This window comes from Mixophyes fleayi, chromosome 1 (genome assembly GCF_038048845.1).
Source record: "Mixophyes fleayi isolate aMixFle1 chromosome 1, aMixFle1.hap1, whole genome shotgun sequence".
NCBI lineage: Eukaryota > Metazoa > Chordata > Amphibia > Anura > Limnodynastidae > Mixophyes > Mixophyes fleayi.
In genome coordinates, this window is record NC_134402.1 from 404,198,546 (window position 1) to 404,220,978 (window position 22,433).

At 37.2% G+C, this 22,433-nt stretch overlaps 1 protein-coding gene across 1 annotated transcript in view; it reads left to right on the top strand.

Annotated features, from left to right (window-relative positions):
* MAN2A1 (mannosidase alpha class 2A member 1) overlaps nt 1-22,433 on the top strand; it is a 77,836-nt gene that overhangs the window by 40,133 nt on the left and 15,270 nt on the right. The window contains exons 8-17 of the mRNA XM_075181538.1: nt 2,850-3,027; nt 4,010-4,212; nt 6,174-6,359; nt 14,197-14,311; nt 15,031-15,098; nt 15,591-15,756; nt 17,303-17,536; nt 18,456-18,578; nt 20,982-21,093; nt 21,543-21,676. Coding sequence (XP_075037639.1) covers nt 2,850-3,027; nt 4,010-4,212; nt 6,174-6,359; nt 14,197-14,311; nt 15,031-15,098; nt 15,591-15,756; nt 17,303-17,536; nt 18,456-18,578; nt 20,982-21,093; nt 21,543-21,676 — 1,519 coding nt within the window. The remainder of the gene's footprint in view (nt 1-2,849; nt 3,028-4,009; nt 4,213-6,173; nt 6,360-14,196; nt 14,312-15,030; nt 15,099-15,590; nt 15,757-17,302; nt 17,537-18,455; nt 18,579-20,981; nt 21,094-21,542; nt 21,677-22,433) is intronic.

The window sequence follows — 22,433 nt, forward strand, 5'->3', positions numbered from 1 at the left end:
CCAAAAAATGCAAAATCACGCACTTGGGTCTCAAAAACCCAAAAGGTTAAAATATAGTATTAATGGAAACTACTAGGAGTGACCATTTCAGGTGACTTAAAGGCAGGTAGACAAGTAACAAAGCAATGAGAAAGGCAAGTCAGATGCTTGGTTGCATAGGGAGAGGAATCGGTAGCAGAAAGAAAGACGTAATAAAGCCACTGTATAGGTTATTGGTACAACCTTGTCTAGAATACTTTGCTCAGTTCTGAAAGCTAGATCTCCAGAAGGATGTACATACATTAGATACTATACAAAGAAGGGCAAGTAAAATGGTGCATGGCCTACATCATAAAAGATCTGTGGCATAAGCACCCTTCTTGTGATACAAGTAGCTCGCAAACGTCAGTCACAGCCAACTTCATTGTAATGGAACAATATATGTCCCATTTATTTCAGCAAGAACAGTATACTACAACAGGGGGACACCAGGAAACCTATCTCTGGCTAGACATAAACATCCTGTCTAGACACCGGCCACTCATTGCCATCGGTTGCAATGTACATTACAGGGTTTTGTATTTGAGACTCCCTCCACAGCCTTAGCTTGGTGGTCAGGTGACACTCCCACTTTGCTTTTAAATGGAAGTCATCTCAGGTGCTCTGTAACTCCACTGCAAACACATCCTGTCCGCTCTGCTGTTAACTGTGGAAAAGACACTTTCAAAGCATGTAAGTTACATCACACATTTCATACTTCTACTTTGTGGCACATGTCTCAGACCTGTATATATAACTGAACCTAGGTGCACTGCTATACCTGTATGTAATTGGGTCTGCAGCCTTTTACCTGCAGACTGTCAGCTGAATAGCTGATTCCACTCTCAGAGGCCCTTGGCAAGAAGCTCCCTTTGCCACAGATCTTAATATGTATAGTTTAGAGCAGAGAAGGGAAATGGTTTTAACAAGGTACAGGAGGGAAACATTCTTCAAAGGAAGAGAAGTACTAGAACACGAGGACATGCACTGACACTGGAATTAAGTAGATTCAGAGGAAACTTGAGGAAAAATTACTTCACAGAAAGAGTAGTGGATAAATGGAATAGCCTCCCACCAGAGGTGGCCGAGGCTAATACAGTAGAGCAATTTAATCATGCTTGGGATAGACGTAAGGATATCCTTAAATAAAAATAAGAATTAAATAGGGTAGGCTAGATCTGCCATCAAATTCTATGTTTCTTTGTAACAAAGGTTATGCATCTTGGGGTGTTTGAAGTAGGGGCATACAAAAAACAAGTGAAAAATCCATGAAATGTGCAAAAGAATTGGGCAACCTTCAATTCTGTTAAATGCAATGGCATGAGTGGAATAGTACATGCAATTAGAAGAAAAAAAAAAAAGGTATGCTACCTTGGTAAAAGGCATGGACATGTGAATGTTGCCATCAATATCCAGATGTAAGATTTATTATCATGGATCTAAAAATCATGAAGACCAGATGAAAACAAATAGCTGTGAATACGTCGGTGCTAGACTGCAGCCTAGAGCCATGATCCCTGCTCTGTGTGAATTTTCTTGGCTGTGTTGGCTGCAGAATTATTTCCACACGTGTTCAAATCTTCGTAATCGCGAGAATCAGCAGCCCTTTCCCTGTAGTGTTCTACTAGTCACGGGGAAGGAGGGAAATGGTAAAGAAAATATTCTGTTTATAGATATATCCTTCAATGGCATTTGTGAATTTTAATGTAATAATAAAAATCCCACTGACATCGGTCACAGACAGCCTCATTGATATTGGCCCGAGCAGTTTCCACGCCCATTCATTTGTCACCCTAAACCTTGCCTAAAGTCAGGGGGGCACAGTATAATCTCATTGGTGTTTGGGCTGATGTTGTATGAGACCTGGTCAGCTCAGAATAACTGCAAAATGACACTGTAGGAATGAGAGATACAAATCCCAATTTTTGCTCAAAATCCCTATGGTGTATATCCTAGGTTCCCAAACTGTGCGCCGTGGCGCTGTCCCAGGGGTGCTGCAGACAGGAAGAACAAAACAAAAAAAACAGAAAAAAAACTTAACCAATCCGGCGGCGCCCGGGAACCAGCATCCTCCTCACTGAATGCCGGGCGTGACATCGTCGCGCCCCACATATTCTGGTGTGACGTCATCACGCTCAACATATTCGGGCGTGATGACGCCAGGAGAAGCGGCAGGAGAGAGGATGCTGGCTGCAGGATTGGCAAGTTTTTCTTTTTTCTTTTTTTCTTCTTCCTTTCCATGGTGGGATGCAGAGCGAGGTGGCAGAGCGCGGATGCAGAGGGGACAGAGCGCAGATGCAGAGGAGGCACAATGAGGGGGCAGAGCGCGGATGCAGAGGGAGCACAGAGTGTGTGGATGCAGGGGGCACAGAGTGTGTTAGCTGTAAATTATTCTTTGACAGAAATATAATTGAAAAAATAAATATATATATATATTCTTTTCCCTTGGATTTATGTGCATTATTTTTGCATACAACTAAGTATTTCTGTCCTGACCTAAATGCTTATTACGTTTTTTTTGACTACTTATAAAACGGGACTGCTTGATTAATTATTTTGGAGGGGTGCCTTGAAAAAATGATGGAGACTCTAAGGGTGCCGCGCACTGCAAAAGTTTGGGAACCACTGGTGTATATCCTTATATATACACATTCATCTGTACCTTGACAATTTTGTTAATCAATTGTTAAGTATGAAGAAAATCAAATTGGTATTTGTTTGTCTTTTTCTAACATATATAGTAAAAAAGCCAGGCTTATGTTTCTAACATCCAGGTTGCCCTATTACTAAGGTCATCTTTATTTTATTTTTTTCACTATTTCTTATTCTAGAGCTGGGATGATTTTAGATCAGTACAGAAAGAAGTCAAAGCTCTTCCGCACTAAAGTGCTCTTGGTCCCACTGGGAGATGATTTTCGCTACAGTGACAGCTCTGAGTGGGATCAGCAGTACCAGAACTATCAAAAGCTGTTTGATTACATGAACTCTCACTCGGAGCTCCATGTTAAGGTAAGTTTCATCATTTCTCTTTCAAATCCTTGATTTCCAGGAGGGCGTTTTTCCCTTTACTTTTAATAGCACCCAGTGGGTCTTGGATAGAATACTTTTTCCTTGCCCCAGTGCATGCTGTTGTGCATATAATCTGGTTTTTGTTTTTATATAAAACTACGGCGTACTATTTTTTTTCACCCTCCTGGATCCAGTACGATGTCTTTTTTTTCTTTTTTTTTTTTTTATCTTTATTTGACACAACTGAGAAAATATTCAGTATTCATGCATACATTATGTACATATAAGTGTGTGTATTAAATTATAGAAACAGGAACTAAAACACATCTCCAAATAGCTGTGTATGTGTGTGTATATGTATATGTATATGTATATGTGTATATATATATATATATATATATATATATATATATATTTTATTTATTTATTTTTAACACATTGTACATATACACACACTATTTCATAGAAACTGGAAATAAAATACACCTCCAAAGGATTAAAAGGACTAACACATTTTTAAGAATACCATGACATATTTAGAGGAAAAAGAATTAACATTACATATTGGCTGCTTTCCAGAATGTTTCTGCACACAAAGTTAACATTATAATAAAACCCATGGACTGTTTTGTGTTGCAGCATTTGAACCAAGTGTAATTGGTTACCATGGACCACAGTGACATTCTTAAATCCACTTTCAAGTATCTAACATCAAGAAAGAGGTTCTCTTCCCTAAATTGTTTTATATAAATCTTCCAACATCATCCTTGTAATAAATGTGTTGGTTAGGTTGGCTTAGCTATTTAGAACTGTGCTTATAAGGGTTAGCTGAGGCAGGAGCAGGATTATTATCCTACACACTGTCCAGTGAGGTGGCTGAATCTTTCATAATGTTGCAACATTCATTAAAAGTTACTGGTGAGACTAATTTTAGTATTTGCTTTTATTTATTCCATTCCAAAATACAATTCTTGTTTTGCAGGCACAGTTTGGCACTCTATCTGACTATTTTGAAGCTCTAAGGAAGACAACCAATATTGGTGAATCCAACAGTCCTTCATTTTTCCCAGTATTGAGTGGAGATTTCTTCACCTATGCAGACAGAGATGATCACTATTGGAGTGGATACTTTACATCCCGGCCTTTCTATAAACGTCTAGAGCGAGTCATGGAATCCCATTTGAGGCAAGCTTTTCATTGTGCTATATTTTGTCCTATTTTTGCTTTCTTTCCTTGGTTATGAAATGGAGTACTTTACAAGCCAATACATGTGATGCATTCACAATCAATCATATATAATTCATTGAATACATATTTTAGTTTAGGTTATTTGTGTCAATATTAACCTTTTCTAAAATGTTTTGAAAAATGTTGGTTTTCAGTACAAAGAATCATTAGTAGGCATTAAGTTAATAGTTGTAGGTAACGTTGGCCGCAATATCGCTATATATTTTATTTCTTTTATGAAACGAATAATACTCATCAGAAAATATTCACATAAACCATACACGGACTCTTGGATATGAGCAAAACATATGCAGATAAAATGGTTGTATTACTGCTGGCGTTTTACTCCATATAATGCATATACAGAGTAAAGGTATATTTAATTGGGCATAGCTAGTGTGTGTGTGTGTGTGATTGTGTGTGTGTGTGTGTGTATATGTATATGTATATGTATATGTATATATATATATAAATATAATTTTTTTTTTTTTTTTTATAGTGTTGCTTTTAAAACTATACTATATATACCATAGAACTGCTGTTTTCTTTGGCACACTTGTCCATACACCTATTTGCTTACCAGCTAACAGGAAGGACATTGAAGGTATTTAAATACACAATAGATTTATTCAGCTGAGCATTATAAGGAGCGTACATCTTGCACTTTTATTTGGTTGACAGGTATATTGTTTAGTATAAGTTTTAATAATGGATCCTGTTCCATCTGTTTTTACCATAATGCAGAGCTTTATCCTCTTAATATGGAACATTGATGCTTAAAATAATAATTGCTATGTTTTTTTAATGTGTGCAAAGGCCACCATTAATATAAATATTCAGGGATTTTATATTGCCTCTGATTTCTCCAGCATGGATAGAATTCTGAGAAGGCAATAAAGTAACTACGCTAAAGTGTATTTATTACTACTTGTTTTTTTTTTCTGTTTTTTTTTTTATGTTACATTCAATTAGGGATTCCTGTAACTGCAATTAAACAGGCATGATTATGGCTCTGCTTCATTGTAATTTTGATTGAAATAATACCTTACTGAAAATTCTTAAATAAGAAAAAACTATTATATTCCCCATTTGCCTCTATGAATAATGCACTGGAAGAACAAAGCTCATAAATGGCTTCTTAAGCAGCCTTAATATGTCTTGTCACAACTGTCACAGTCTTGGATAATTCTCAAGGACATTACATTAGTATTCAAAAAGGGAAAACTATGGTGAGGTTTTAGTAAAGCATGTTACCTTCAAGTGTTCTTCATCTTTATTTAACTGTTTATGTACACGTCAGCTTTCTTTCTGTACATATGATACTCTAATGGCAACTATTTAACCACTGAGTTGGGAAAAAAAAGCCAAAAAGAGTTTTAAATGATGTATCTAACCCCCATTCCCCCCAGATCTTCCTCTGTTATCTGTAGTAAGGAGTTCACTATAAGCCTGGATAAGTGTCTTGCATTGCATAACATCAGTGTTTTTGGCCGCTGCTTCTGATTCGAACACAGAGAGGTACATAGTGTGCCTTCTATTGACCTGCCCAATCGAAAGTTCTTGCGATTAACCACCCTGTGTCATTCCCGTTCAGAGACCCATTGGGTACCCAGTTCTAATAATGCAGCTACAGATATGAGAGTGGAAGAGGGTACTGTCTGTTTTGATAATTTTTTGCAAAAATGACCCAAATTTATAGTTAATCCTTTTAGTCTGATTAAAAAAATAAATTGCTACTTATCCGTGGTTTATAACGATTTTTATTGTGTGTTAATAAACAATATGTACGTTCAGGATAATATGGAAGCAATAAAGTACTACTGCCGTATGCTTTGCTGATCTTTTAGTGAAACATTTGAAGATTGCAGTTTTTAAAGAAAGTATTACGTAACTTCTTTTTTGTTTCTTTTCTTTTTCAGAACTGCTGAAATACTTTATTCTTTAGCACTTGTACATACTCAAAGAAACAGCAAACTGCAGGCCTTTCCATCAGCAGAACATTATAAATTACTGACAGAAGCCAGGAGGAATTCGGGCCTTTTCCAGCACCATGATGCAATCACTGGAACTGCAAAAGACTGGGTGGTGGTTGATTATGGCACAAGGTAAATGATTTCCATCTGCGTTAACTATAGGATTGAGAAGAATGCAATTAAATAGAAAAATAAAAAAAGCTTTATGTACTGGAATGGTCGCGATGGGACAGTGGAAGACCAGAAATTTGTCGATCTGGAACGGTAGGAGGTTAGGGCTGTCGACCGGTGTATTTAAACAGATTCCTTGGAGAGTTACACAGTTCAGATAGGTCTTATTTTATCTAAGGCTGTTTAATACCTTAGACTAAAGTGTCACCAACGCTTACCACAAGTTGGTTTAAAGCTTTAATTTGTGCAAAGGTGACATCGGCCCAGTGGGACACTTTGCACATCTTTGTGACTTTTTTTATTTTATTTTGTATATTATTTACACATTACAAACATTTAACAAAGGCCTCAAAGGAACATATTTGATTCTATGTATTCTGTAAGGGTGGGATGCAGTGGGGGATGAAAGCAGGCAGAATTAAGTAGCTGGGAGTTTGCAAAGAGCTATAACTAGATTTTAGAGTTGCTTTCCTCCCCAATCACTTTTCAGATCCCCCCCCTTCCCCGCCCAGTACTCTCCAATCACTTTCATGCCCCCCATTATTTGTAGCCCCTTCTCCCCCCATTTTATGTAGGCAACTCTACCACTCGTTTTCTTGTCCTTTTCTGCTTCTTCTTTATTCTCTTTTCTGCTTCCTCTGCTCGGCTCCTCTGCACAGACAGCGGTATGATGCCACAGTGCTGCCGTGTGCCAGAATCCCAGTACTGACAGTAGTCGTGCTTTTATGACCTCCACTTATGTGTAAAAAAATAAATAAAAAATAATGCTGGAAAAAAGCATCCTCAAAATCTAAACACTATTTGTCAAGTTCAATCTAAAAAAAAAACAAAAACTATCACCTATTTATGTAAGGTAAGATTGATCGGCAAGTTTCTGATGAATGTGGTGATTTGTCCAAAAAATGAAAAATGGCTAAGATACCATACACCACCCGCAGACCGAGCCTGCTACTGTGGATACACGTACTAGAATGTCAATTGCAAAAAAGTGTCCAACTCGGTCATGCATCTTCCTCAATTTCTCATGCACCACTTTCTCGCTCATAGTGTAGGTCTGTCCCCTCCAAAACAGCCAGATCAGTGCATGAAAAGAACACTGCCCAAGTTGATCTTCAGCTTTACTCACAGAATCCTGAGGAGAGTCTAAGTATCCATGAGTGCAATATGTGAGTCTGACGTTCCATATTCTGAAACTGTAATTATAGAGCATCCCCCTTCCCAGGTTTATCAACTATTTGGAAATATGAGGATTAGTAGTGATGATGATGACTTAGATATAGAATAAAGGATGCTACTTTGGAACTTGCAAATGTCCAAGAAGATGGGATAATTGTGGATCTGAAAACGAATGAAGAGGATGATGATGATTGTGTTGAACTAAGGCATCCACCAGTGATACCACCTCATGCCCATGATAAGCGAATTGTTATATCGGGGCATAAGACAAAAAACCACCTCTTCTGTTTGCACATATATTTATATCCGACCCCAGACAAGTCAAGGCATGTGTAGCCGTTGTGATGTCAAAATGAGTAGAGGTAGGAATGTTTATTATCTAGGCACCTCCCTGTTGCTTCATTTGCAGTGTATTCATTCAAGTCGTTTTTTCAAAATAAAAAGACTGTTGTTGTCAGCGCTCATCCTTAACACTGCATATCTATGTGTATCTAGCAAAATGAAAACATGAGGTTTTCGATCATATTTTGATCAAAACATTTAAGTCTGCATCCCAGCGTCAAAGGGTAATGTGTTCACGCTACCAAATTTCATCTCTATTTCATTTCTGTACCAATTAAGCAAAAAGTAATTCAGTCTCTAGAGAATGCCATTGTACCGAATGTCCACTTAACTATGGATATGTGAACAAGCGGTACTGGTCAAACAAGACTGCATAACCGTAGCCCACTGGGTAGGTGTATCGCAATCAACAGCAGTAGCACTGGTAGCTTCATCATTCTCCTTTCAGCATAGCAGTGCTAGCGCACGATGCCAGGTCATTCACAGGCAAGTTACTCTTTCTAGTCAAAATCACAGTACAAATATAGCGCTATCTCTGAGCTCCTCAGTACTTATAAATAGGATCCCACTAGATCCAAAATGGATACAAATAAAAAAACTTATACATACATAAAGAGCTCTAGACGAAATCCATAGAGATATGAGGATGTCCTCGCTCATAATGACATACACATCAGATATACATGTAAAATAAAATACAATATATAGTGTAATACAGAGACAGTGGGCCTGAGTCATTAAGGCAAAAAATGGGTAAATGTTCTCCAGGACAAACCATGTTACAATGCAAGGGGTGCAAAGTAGTTTATTATTTTGTGCATAAGTTAAATACTGACTGTTTTTCATCTAGCACACAAATACTGAATAGCTTTATTACTACACTGAAATTTAAAGTTGATCTAGGACATGCCCTACCCCAACTATAAATCTGTCCCCACATTTTAAATTTACCTCCCCCTCCAATGCAACATGGTTTTGCCCAGGTGCAAATGTTACTCCTTTTTTTATGCTTTGCTCTCCTTAATGACTGGCCCATTCTCTTTATCTAGAATGGAAGTCCCAGAAACAGCCCAAGATAGGATTAGAGACCTCCTAATATTCAGCAGTGAAAGAAGGATTCAATGAAGTGTTTCACACCACCATCTCCCTTGTGAATTGTATGCTTACAAGAGATTCTCTTTAAACACAGCACTGTATAAGCATGATGTTCAATCCTCCCCAAAGATTTCTCTGGATGTAGTGGACTTCCCCACAGTACCGTGAATAATGGAAGAAAGATAAGACTCTCTAGTGCATTAACTTTTTAATACCACATATAGAAATAAAAATGCATGTAAAAACATAAATAAATGAAACATCCACACAAATCCAAGTAGATAACTCCTACCAACAGTCCAGAGTATATATGCGAAGGAATACAATTGCCGCGGCCACAGATGACAAAGTGACTCCTCCAGCACCATACAATGTAATTGGCAGGACCTGAGGGGATGTTCAAGATGAAATAGCCAACACGTTTCCTCTTCTGGACACTTTTTCAAGGCACAACAATATCCATAGTAGCCTCCTTTCCTCTTTATATACTGGCATAGTGGCTGAGATCACATGACCGCCGAACCGGAAGTGACGCTACACTCGCATATCAACGCTGCTGCTTTTTCAAATCGAGGCTTGGTTGTCTATTGCTTTCATAGAGAGGCTTGGATATATCGTTCTTAGCACATCATATAAACGGCTTCCAAATATATACTCTTTCTATTGTTGGCTTTACAAAGAAACACACAGGTGTCAGTCTGACTCACCCCGCTAAGCCTCTCTTTTTAGAATTCCTCATTGCCGATAACAAAGTGAGCATTGTGTGTACATTGTGACTGGGTGAATTTCAACACCTACCATGCATTGCACACACAATAAACTTGGTGATGCAAAATTTCTTTAAAAAAAAAAAAAAAGAGGTCTGTGCAGAAGATGCTGTTTGTGGCCCATAACATTTCTGGGCATTTTCGACATTCAGTGACCGCTTGTAGAACATTGCAGCAGCTGAAAAAATATAATCTGTCATGCCACAAACTGAAGCAAGAGGTAGTAACAGTATGGAATTCCACACTTCATATGCTTTAGCAACTAGAGGAACAGCAACAAGACATCAAGACCTACACATCAAGCCTTTATATAGGGAAAAATGGACATGTTAACTTCAGCACATACCCCTAATCAAACTACTGGAGAAGCTGAAGAAGGAGGAGAGGAAACTTAACAATTCTGCAAGTATGTTGGCCTTGTAGATCAAGTCCTTTTATTCACTTCGCCAGGACTCGGCATCTTCAAATTGGATTACCACATTTTGGCAACCATGCTTGATCTGAGGCATGTCATATGTAATGTCTTTCTTTCAAAATGACACAAATCTTCACAAGCAGTTGGCTCAAGTCATGCATGACACGTCCCCGTCTCGGCTTCGCCTAAAAAATGCTACTACCAGAAAAAACTTCCCTTTTGATAATGAATCAACACAGCGCACCAGTGTGAAAGGTTGTGGCATTTGGTCAGGCTTAAAAGAAATACCCAATTATATTGTTGCTTCTACTATATACTTTGTCTCAATCAGATACACCTTGTATTAGTAAAATGGTGGAGGATTACTTTAATGATAAAGTAGAAATTAGCATCTCAGAAAAGTCACTTTGAGTTCCGGGAGGATAAAAAAGGCTATGATGTACTTAAGCTGCCCACTCTTCAGTGTGTACTTGGATAGAGAGTGTTTAAGCGCAGCTGGGAACATTGTGAGTTATTGTCGGAGTAGATCATTTCCCAAAATTTTTGAAAACTGGTGTTCATCAAAATGAACTACAAATTGTATGAAGAATACTGTTGTTGCTGTGAATTACAAACAGGGTTTGTAATGCTAGAGTTTAGTGGGAACAAACTAATGTGTGATGAAGATGATCTTGTCATCAGTTATGAGGATGATGACATTGTCAACATAGAGGAAGATGACCTCTGTTAGCCAAATGCCCATTAGTAATTTGTCAAAATCTCTCTCCTCTCTCAGGTTCAACAACCTAAATGTTCACTGATGTGGGAGCCCAGACAAATCAAGCACTTCAGCCACAAAAGTTGCAGGCACTGAAGAGCTTGATTTGTTAAACTATGTGCATGTCCTTGTTCACATGTGGGAGAGTGGGAGGGCCACAATTCCATCTTGCACTATTTAACATTATGGCCCTGGTCTATCATCTTCTGTTAAATGTCTACTGATGCCACGACTGTCCTTCTAATGACCTCTGGTTCTTACTGCCTCTTCACTTTCCATGATACATGCTGTATTACATTAATAATATAGTGTGCGTGGTGTTTCTCTCACGGTTTTTCTTCTGAGTGCAGTTCACCTTCACCTGGCTACTTTGTCTAAATGTCTGCTGATGCTTCTGTTCATCTTATGACCACTTCTTTTTTTTTTTTTTTTTTAATCCATTGTGTTTTTATTGGTTTTCAAAATAAACATACACACAAAAATGTAAGTAAACAAGCAGTCATAACCGCAACTGCCAACAAACATATAAGCATCACATTATATATGAAAGACATAACAGTATAGCCGTACTGCATAACAATGACTGTGCTTCCGAAGCCGAGATGGCCAGGCTGCACAGCAACAAGGCCTGAAATAAAGATGCTTAGAGGTGCAATTTACATATAATAACAAGTAATATGCATGAAAAATCCAGAAACTTGTCTAATGACCTCTTACTGCCTCTTCACTTTTAATGAAACATACTGTAACTTTCCAAATAGTGTGTGTGGTCTTTCACCATTTTTCTTCTTGGTGCAGCCTGCCTTCGTCTGTCTCCTTGTCTAAATGTCTTCTCGATCTATTCTCCAGTTCAACAGTCAAAAGGTTTGCTTCAGTGGGGGCCCAAACAAATCAAGCACTTCACCCACAAAAGTGCCAGTTCCCGTCGCTGAAGTGCTTGGTTTGTTAAACTATGTGCGCGTCCTTTCTTCTTCCTTTTTTTTTTTTTTTTTTTCTTTTTAAATCAAACAAGTTTTATTGGTTTTATTGCAATCGTTTTTTTTTATGAGCTCAAACAAACAATAAAACTAAACTAGACCCATGCAAGGGCACTTCATTTGTCATATAAGCAAACAGTGTGCAAACATTGAGGGAATGAATTCTTTGTCTGTAGTCCTCTAAGTCGCAGTACATGTACAGCATGAGGTCTAACGGGAAAACAAACAACGTAGAATACAGCGTGCTAGCAAAGTTATACATTACAATGAGCAATGCAAATATTCAATAGAAACAAAAAGAATAGATATGGGGAGTGACTGGGTTTCTGGCCGATACAAATCATAGCGAGCACTCCAATTCTTACAGCTACTCCAGGAAAAAGGAGATTTATTTTTTTTCCACCTGTACAATATCTTTTCATATTTATCGTACGTATACAGTATGCTTGCGCAACATGCGAGTGTCCTTTTTATCATGTGGGTGGGCCCAAGGACAATTCCATCTTGCACCATTTTCTATACCTTGGTCTGTCATCTTCTAAATATCTACTGATGCTGCTGTCCATCTAATGACCTTCTATTCTTACTGCCTTTTCTACAGTCAAAAGGTTAGCTTTTGTGGGGGCCCAAACAAATCAAGCACTTCACCCACAAAAGTGCCAGTACCAGTTGCTGAAGTGATTGATTTGTTAACTATGTACATGTTCCTTTCTTTTGTTTTTTTTGTTTTTAAAGGAAACAAGTCTTATTAGTTTTATTGTAATTTTATGAGATCAAATAAACAATAAAACTAGAACCATGGAAAGGCACTTAACTCATATAAGCAAACACTGTACAAACAGAAGACTGCAGACAAAGAATTAATTTCTTCAAACTCAAAGCACATGTACAGCATGAGGTCCAACGGGGAACAAAGCCACGTATAATACAAGATTATACATTACAATGAACAATGCGAATATTCACTAGAAACAAAAGGAATAGACATGGGGAGTGACTGGATGTCTACCGGATTAAAATTATAGTGAGCACTCAAAGTCTAGCAGCTACTCCAGGACAAAGGGAGATATTCTCCACCTGTACCAGATCTTTTCATATTTATCGTATGATTACAGTAGGGTCCAGCAACATGTGCATGTCCTTTTGATCAAGCGGTAGGTGGGCCTAAGGACAAATCCATCTTGCACTATTTAACATTATGGTCCTGGTCTATCATAATCTGTTCAATGTCTACTGATGCCGCTGTCTGTCTATTGACATCTGGTTCTTACTGCTTCTTCACTTTCCATGAGGCATGCTGTCTAACGTTAAAAATATATAGTGTGCGTGGTCTTTCACCATTTATCTTCTGGGTGCAGCCCACCTTAGTCTATCTACTAGTCTAAAATGACAATTTTATTAGCCAGTCCTCTGCCACTGTGCTTCATAGGGATTGTACCATGCTTTGTACACAAAACTGGGTTGTTCAATCTCCTCCTCATCCTTTCAGCATAGTAGTGTTGGCACACAATGCTAGGTCATTCACAGGCAAACTTTGCATTTCTGCTTTCGCTAAGAAACATTCTGATGTGTACAATGAGTGCAGAACTCAATATAAGGAATAATGAATGGTGAGTTAATTTAAGCGGGCATGGTCCACACATCGTTGCTGGGCCCTGCAGCTCAGTAAACTTGGGATTGAATTGCAGTTTAATGCTACTCCACTTTATGAAATGCCTTGTTCATGTTTATCCCCCTGTTCATGTAACCTCCCCAGTCTTTATTTGAATACTTGGTTGGAGAATAGTTTATTGTAATGAACAGTACACTATACAACATATCTAACCTAGCATTGTAGATTAGGAGTTTAATTTATTCACAGAGGTTGAAGTATTATTATATCTTTGCTTATGCAACCATATAAAGTTTGGTCTAAGCACTTTTTCATAAAAAGTTTTGTAACCTGTAGTACCTGATTAACAGACACGTTTCCAACAGACTGTTCTGTTTATGGCTTAGTCTGAGGCGCCCTTCAGTTTTTCTCATTTGTAAGGTGGAAATGTTCCAGTATCTTGCTAAGTTTTACTTGTTGTGTTTTTATGGATGTTAACAGAACATTGGCTGAGCAATCGATTTTACTAGTTCCTGTTCTTAGGGCCAATTTAAATGTAACCCTTTTTAGTTTTATTCAAGTTGGCAACTATTTTATGTCTTAAAGGTTTATGCTGATTTATAAATGGGGAATACCAAATCTTCACATGCTGCAATTACCATTTTCCCTTCTGTCTAGACTTTACCATGCTCTGATGAACCTGAAGAGGGTGATTGTAGATGCTGCACACCTTCTTATTCTTAAGGATAAAGACACATACAGCTACAATCCATCAACTCCATTCTTCAGTATGGTGGGTTAGTTAAAATATTATTTTGATTTAAAAAAATGTTTTTTTAATTGAAAAAACATGGATAACCTGCCAAACACTTGGGTAAAACAATGAATATACTACAGCAATAGTATAAATCATTGTAATGTTTTATCCACTGTAATACTGCCCTGTATTGCCTAGGTCAAGGCATACTAAATGAAGCAGATTTTAATACCATAGACAAGGATGAAATCTATAGATCTCAATATACAGGCTATATTTGCTACCTGACACGCATATTGTACACATTGGGACTGATTCATTAAGAAAAGTAAAGCAAAAAAAGGGAGTAACTTTGCACCTTGGCAAAACCATCTTGTATTGGAGGGGGAGGTTAATTTTTAAATGTAGGGACAGATTTATAATTGGGGTAGAGCATGTCCTAGATCAACTTTAAATGTCTGTAAAAATAAAGCTATCAAGTGTTTGCGTCCTACATGAAAAATCAGCCAGTATTTGCCTTATGTGCAAAATAATAAATGAATATGCACCCTTTGGATTGTACCATGGTTTTGCCAAGGTTCAAAGTTACTTATTTCTTTTGCTTTCCTTTCCTTGATGAATCAGGCCCATTGTATGAAGTGATTAATACTTTCATGGTGCGCATTAATAGCAGCACTATTGTCTCTTTAAAATAAAGTTTTGCTAATGTATTATGTTGTACATTTATAGTTCATTCTAAGTATTGTCTGTTGCAGGATGATGTGCAGAAAGAGCAGGATTCATTACCCCTAAAGACTGTCATAAAAGTGACTGGGCATCCAAGGTGAGTAAATGAACTTTCCATTAAAGCACTCGGAGTGCATATAAAGCTTTTCTGATAATTATTCAAACAACAAATGTAAAGCTAGTCAGAAAGTGCTCTGAATAGCTCATAATTACATAATTATACATTATTATAATTATACCAATACCATTATTGACACTTATGTTTTTAGTTGGTTGTGAGATTATTTGTATTTAGTAATAATAATAAGTTACTAGAAAATGTAATTTCTGCATTACCATTTACATTCACTGCCTCATAATACATAAAGGTAGAGCCTCTAAATAAGAGATGTCACGTACAAACCAGATTGGTGTAGCGTTAGTTCTTGGTAACCACTTCAGGCTGTATAAATTGAAACATAATACGTGATGGTTTGCTATAGTTTTGTTGCTCCTGCTACAGTATATAGAGAAGTGTTTTCTGCTATGAGATTTTTCATTTGTTTTCAACATTCACTGCTAACACATTGACCTTATGTATTCTTTACAGGTCTCTTGTCATTTATAACCCTCTTGAACAAGAGCGCTTTTCTGTGGTTTCTGTGTACGTAAATTCAGCAAAAATAAAAGTTCTAGATGCTGCAGGAAAAACAGTTAAAGCCCAAATTAATGTTGTATGGGATGCAGCTACAGCAATGTCAAGGGACACTTACCAGGTACAGGTTATCATTTTACTAATGGAGATTGTCCTTCAGTAAGTTGCTAAATAGCACAAAATAGATGAATATCCATCTAAAGAAGAGGCTAATATAGTTGGTATTTCATCATTAATTTTGAACATGAATTGAGCATTAGCCGTCAACTGTATGGACTCAGCAAATTGTTTTGAAAAATAGACTTTAGCCTTGTGAATGTAACACAGAATGCGCAGCAATTTAGACGGCTTTGTTTTCTTTTTCTAAACATGTTTGGAAACAAAAGCATATGCTTCTGTCCTCAAATGAAATAAACAATCTAAACTGGCAGGACAGAGGCACAGATCTACTGGCTAACATGGTATTTTTGTGCCCTAAACTTTGTAAATGTAAAATAACCCATACTTTTATACAAGTTTTGAAATTGTCAGTGATAAGAGGCCTTGTCCATTGTGTCCTGACATTCATAACTATATAGGCTCCAAGTGACGTCCTACTGTTTCAATAGTATTACACAAAGGAAGGTGTGTGTGTAGCATTTTTTCCACACCTGCAAAAACACACACAAAGTAAGAATGCTTTCAAAAATAAAAATGTTATTAGTTTGAATTTTGTTAATTGATAAAAATAAAGTGAATGAACAGAAGAGGAACATAAATCAAATCAATATATGGTGTGACCACCCTTTGCCTTCAAAAGAGCATCAATGCATCCGTTCTAGCAAGAAAGGCATTCATGTTTGTAGAAGTCACCCGAACCTGGGTGCAGATATATATGTATAATCTCCAAGGTGTTCTTTGCTATAAAGAAAGGTAATCTGTATAAAAGGTGCCTTATATACAGGAAACAAATCCAAGCTTTTAATATGTCATAGTTTACAATCAGAAGTGCATTATCCCTTGAAATATACACATTTTCCACATGACCTCTGCAAATGCAATTATAGAATTCAAGATCCTAAGCAGTAAAATCAGACCTTTATATATTACAGGCATTTATTACAAGATCTATACACGTATTAGGATAATTTGTGTATTATAATGGATATTATATGAGAGAACAGTCTGATCAGGATATTCATTTTTTTTTTATCATTGACCAGTGAGGTTGAGGGGACCAAATAGACAATGACAATCTAAGCAGTTGTTGCTTCTAAGCATATTCCTCCCTTGTTATGTGTTGCTTACAAATTGAGAACACAAACACATTGGTGATTGTCCAACTTAGGGGTAAATGTATCATAGTGCGAGTTGTACAAGTCGCCGGAAATCGGCGAGATGACAGCTTAAATTTAAAGCAGCGCTGCCTTGTAAAGGGAAGTTTTCCTTTACAAGGCAGCGCCGCTTTAAATTTAAGCTGTCATCTCGCCGAACTCCCGCGAGTTGAAGAAACCGGAGTATGAAACATTTAACCCTTGGTGGTTGTTGGATAAAATCATCAGATTCATCATTGCGTGTGTTGCTACGTTTTGTAAATGTGAAATTTAAATTGTTTATGTTTAATTATACAATTCATTAGTGCACTCTTTTCTAAGTATCCCACTGCCTCCTTATGTTTGCCCCACAAGGTTTCATTTTTGGCACATTTGCCCCCTCTTGGCCTAGCTGTCTATCAGCTGGTGGAAGCTGAAAGCACAGACGTTGTGAAGGCTGAATATACCATCTTTGTTAGAGAAAGAAGTAACAAAGTCATATCTGATGGCATCTTCCATGTCAATGAGCTGGACAACATTGTCAGTGACTTAACCATTGAGAATTCCTACTTAAAACTCTGGTTTTCACAGACATCGGGACTTCTGGAGGTAAGCTGAACACAAGAGGGAGGCAATAGAGACATTTTAAACCACAGCCATATTGTTTTTAATGGAGATTTTCCTAGAATGAGTTAAAGCAGAGAATGAAAATATTTTTGTTTTATAGCATAAGTTAAACCGCACCCACCATAATCTTTTGGTTTATCGGACTACTTATTTGTCCTAATACAGTTGTTCAGAAATGGTTAACTTTTCAGTTATTTTCCTTTTTGATCTGTCAACTTGATGCTGGCAGTTCATCTAAAACAGAAAGGGTGACTCAGGCTGTAGCCTCAGGCAGAGAATTCAATGGTAGATACTAAAGTTCCTCCTTCTATTTTTGTCGGCTAGTCCAATCATTATTAGATGTTTTGTGGAAGGCAATATGTTTTGATGTGTGGGTGAAAGGACTAATTTAATGAAACGGCGTGGATATACAAACTTCTTCACATAAACTGATGCAGAAAGACTGAGTTAAATGCATCTCTGACAGGTGCCTCACATTGCTTTTCTTTGCTGCTGGGGGGACCCTGCTCCTTCCACTATGTAACTCTGTATGTAGCTTCCTGCTAACTGACATTTCCCTCCACATATAATAATTGACTCAGTCCCATGTAGGTCCCATGCAGCCTTGTTCTAGCTTAACACAATCACATTAGTAGACAGGTGACGGTCTCCCTCATGATCAGCACACATGAAACACTCTGTGCTGCTGTGAACATTTTTTTTAAATGCTCTGCTTTGAACTGTATTGTTCAATTACAGTCCTCTTTAAATTGGTGGTATCCAGTAAGAGATTGATTTATAAAAGAAAAAAGGTGCTCTGACGCTAGTGAAACATATTTTTAAAATGCAAACCTTATGATAAATAAGACCACAATGTGCTATTGCCTTTAAACACTGAATTAATCTGTGAAATCATTTTTAGCAAATGAAAGTAAAGGAGGATGGAAAAACGCATAATATAAAGGTGGAATTTACTTGGTACGGTACTACAAACAGCAGAGATAAAAGCGGAGCCTACTTATTCCTGCCTGACAGTGAAGCCAAGGTATGTTGCTGTGAGCAATTTGCATATGACATATTGACCCAGTGTAGTTATTTAGTGTATCTATATTTAAATAAAAATCTAACCTAGGCTGTAAGAAGTTGTGATGCCTGGGGCTCTCTAGATAATTGGCAGATGACACAGAGTATGCCCTCAGGAAGTGAGCAGGCCGATCAGTTTTTACTAGATTTTTTTTTTTTTTCTACTATCGTTCTCAATTTTTGGGAAATATGTTCATATTTTAAAAGCCCACTAACCTTTTCAGTATTTTAGTTTGCTTTTATCTAATTAGTCCAGTAAAGAATACATAATAAATAATTTCCACAGTGCAAGCAATGCATAAACTACTCGGGACAGGAGGACAGCCAGAGCAGTTCACAGCTAATCTCTACTTCTCTATTTTTCTCCCCCCATTTTTACAACAAAAGGAAATAAGCTCACACTTGTGAAAAAAAACTCAAGACCAGAGAACAAAAACAGTGACATGTAAATGTAACGCGCAGTTCATAGATTGATGTTGTAGGAAATCGCCCCTCTCAGTTGTGCAGATTGCTTACACCAGGTGTGTTAAACTCGCAGCCCAAATGCATATTTTTTGCAGCCCCGCACTACTATGTGAAAACTAGTGGAATGCGGCCCTGCGTTTTATTTTATGACTTAAACATTCACTGAATGCGACAGAACAGTATGCGTGAGGCCAGTCAACCTTCCCCGTCAGTGTCACGTGACGCCTGCATGCACGGATTCCGCTAGTCTCCCTCCACCCATGCTGCATGTAGTTGCACGCAGCCAGAACAGTACGCTTTCGGAATTTAATCAAACTGCTTGGTACTTGGTAATCTGTGGCTGTTTGTGCCGAAAACATTATCGTTATTCGTTTGGCAAGTCTGTGTCCAAGTACATTTATGACAGTTTGTTGATTGCTTATCAATGTATTACCCGTTTGTGCTGGCGATGGTTGGTTATTTCTTGCGACCCACACAATCTTAGACTTTGATTATTTGGCCCAATTGGGGGTTTAGAGTTTGACGTGCCTGGCTTACACAAAGAGAAAAATGCTGTGCTTATTTTTTAACTTCTTTTAAAGGTTACAGGGTGTTTTCTATGTACAATGAATAAAACCTTACAGTACAGTAAAAGTGCTGAGAAATCCGTCCCAGAGAGATTTCCTGAAAACATGATTTATATAATGGGCAATGTGGTTGAGCAATACCTATCTTTCCAGTGCACATAGAAATTTCACCGATCAGTTTCAGCAGTTTTCATTATGGTAATGTCACACTATGTTTCAAAAAGTATTTGTATTGATGTTTCGAGAGAAAATTCTCCACTGTTTATTTAAACTTTAACAAATGTTCTTCTCTGCAGGCATTTTCCTCCTCTGACTTGCTACGTGCCCCGCTGTACAGTGCGGGGCACTCCATTGTGTTTAGTATTCCTCCCTGTGTTCACGCCGCTAAAGGAAAAATCCATCTGAACTTGCGCATATCATTATATTTTCCTGGCAGCAGTTTATGGAAATAAGGGTTTTCTCTGCACTTTACTAATAGTGAAATGACTGCTGCTGTAGAACATTTTAAGTTCTGTCATTAGTGGATAAGGGACATAACCTAATGTACAATGTTGTCTAAAGCATCTTCCAGTTTTAATGACATGCAAAATAATATTAGTGGAAAATTAAATGCTATGCACAAATAATTACACGGCTGCACAGAGGTTTCTATTTAATGTATGGAAAATTGGGGGTACTGCTAAAGCAGAGTTTTTTGCAGTGAATGACGTGCGATGGCAGATGATATTTTACAATTAGCTCAAATCTCCCCAGCTATTCATTGCAAAACAAATCGGAGACCTGTCACAGGATAGCACTGATTTTATCCACTGTATTTATTTGTAGCCGTGCACTATTGTATACTGTTCATATTAATAAAATTGTTATTATAAAAAACATTTATTGAGATTGCAACATTCTTTTTAATGTTTATTTAAAGTAAGCATCTAGCACATACTACTTTTTTTGTTTCTTTTGTTGGCAAACATTTTAATCATATTTTGTTTACAAATTAAGATAGATTTATTTATTTTTTGTAATAAAAAATGCTCATAACGAAGCATAATATTGTCTGTCTGTTTCTTTATAAAGAACAAATATTGATATATTATACCATATATGACGATGGAAAGCCACTACAGTTAGTAGACAATTTATTGGGGCTCGTTTAATTAAATAAGGCAGTGAGATCTTCAGCAAATATCTGGTTGTCATGGGTTACAATATATTTGTACACACAGCGCTATGTTATTAAATGAACCCAATTGTTTTCATCGGGATATTTAAGTTTAAAGGGCAACTAGACCTACAACCAAAGTTATCAGACTAATATGCAGCGTTTTTGTCTCTTTCAGCCTTATGTGTCTGATCCGCCAATTGTAAGAATCACCCATGGCAGTATTTTTAGTGAAGTGGTTTGTTTCTTCAAACATGTGACTCACACAGTGCGACTTTACAATGTGCAAGGTGAGCTTTCTCGAAGTTTAAAACGTGCATAGAGACAGCACTTGCAAACTGATTGGTATAGGGTTATTTTACATATATGAATACTTATGAATACTAATGCCAGTTTTATACTTTTCATTATTAACTAGTATTATGTAAAATAATGCACTACTTTCTCACCTTCCCAGTAGCATGTGGAATTATACATATATATTGTATATTCAATGCTATATACAACAGCAAGCATAACTGATGGCACGCAGGGGTGGACAATGAAAGGCGATGTTTACAAAGTATATAGTTAGAGGTTGTTTTTTTCTATGGCCGATGAGCCAATTAGAGAGATCATCAAACTTGTTCAACCTGTTGATCACATGCAATCTAATTGTGGAGTTCTGACATTGTAAATTGCTCTATTAGATAAGAAAACTTCTATTTTTTTGCAAATTAAGTCTGTTGTTTTCCTCCAGGCCTTGAAGGACAGTCTCCAGAAATAACTAATGTTGTGGACATCCGAGGAGAATTCAATCGTGAGATCGTAATGAGGATATCCTCAGATATAAACAGCCAGAATATTTTTTACTCTGATCTAAATGGGTACCAGGTATGTTTCTTACTCATGCATTGTTTTTAACTTCCCGAAAACTTAAATAATGCATTTAGAATGTGCTGTTTTAGTGACTAAATCCATAAACCAAGCGGTTAGCAAACCATTGTAACACACCTTTTGACACAACAAATCCAATGTGTGTTCTTTGTAATGTTGAGCATGTGACTTTATCTACTTATGTCTCGGGCACCAGACAGTGGTTTGTAAACTCAAATGGTCAGCAAAACTGTGCATGAATAGATCTGTGTACAGCTTTGCATTAATTTGTAAACACTATACTAAATACATAATATTTCCAGTACAAATTTCAACCACTTCTAACACCTCTTTCATTATTTCTAAATTATTGTGACATATCCAGCCTTCTATGACAATACAAACTGCACGTGCTGGCTGTGAATCATTACAATAAATTACTTGTTCTCTTGCCAATGGTTTGGGTATTTTTGATCTGTAGATAAGCAATGATAACACCGGTATTACATACTCCATTCTAGGTATTGTGCTAACAGCTCTTTAGGGAAGGTGCATTACACAGTTAAACACATAAAGTAAAGGAGTCATAGTTGGTGCAGTTGCTTGTAGACAGTTAAGATGGCTTGGAATGCGCTGACTAGTGTTCTTAAAACCAATTATTAACTCTGCATAGATAGAAGTCTCACTGTATTCATGCCAAAAACTGTTTTGTCACAAAAAAAATCAAGAAAAGGTTGTAAAAAAATAAAAATAATCATTGGATCACACAGTAGAA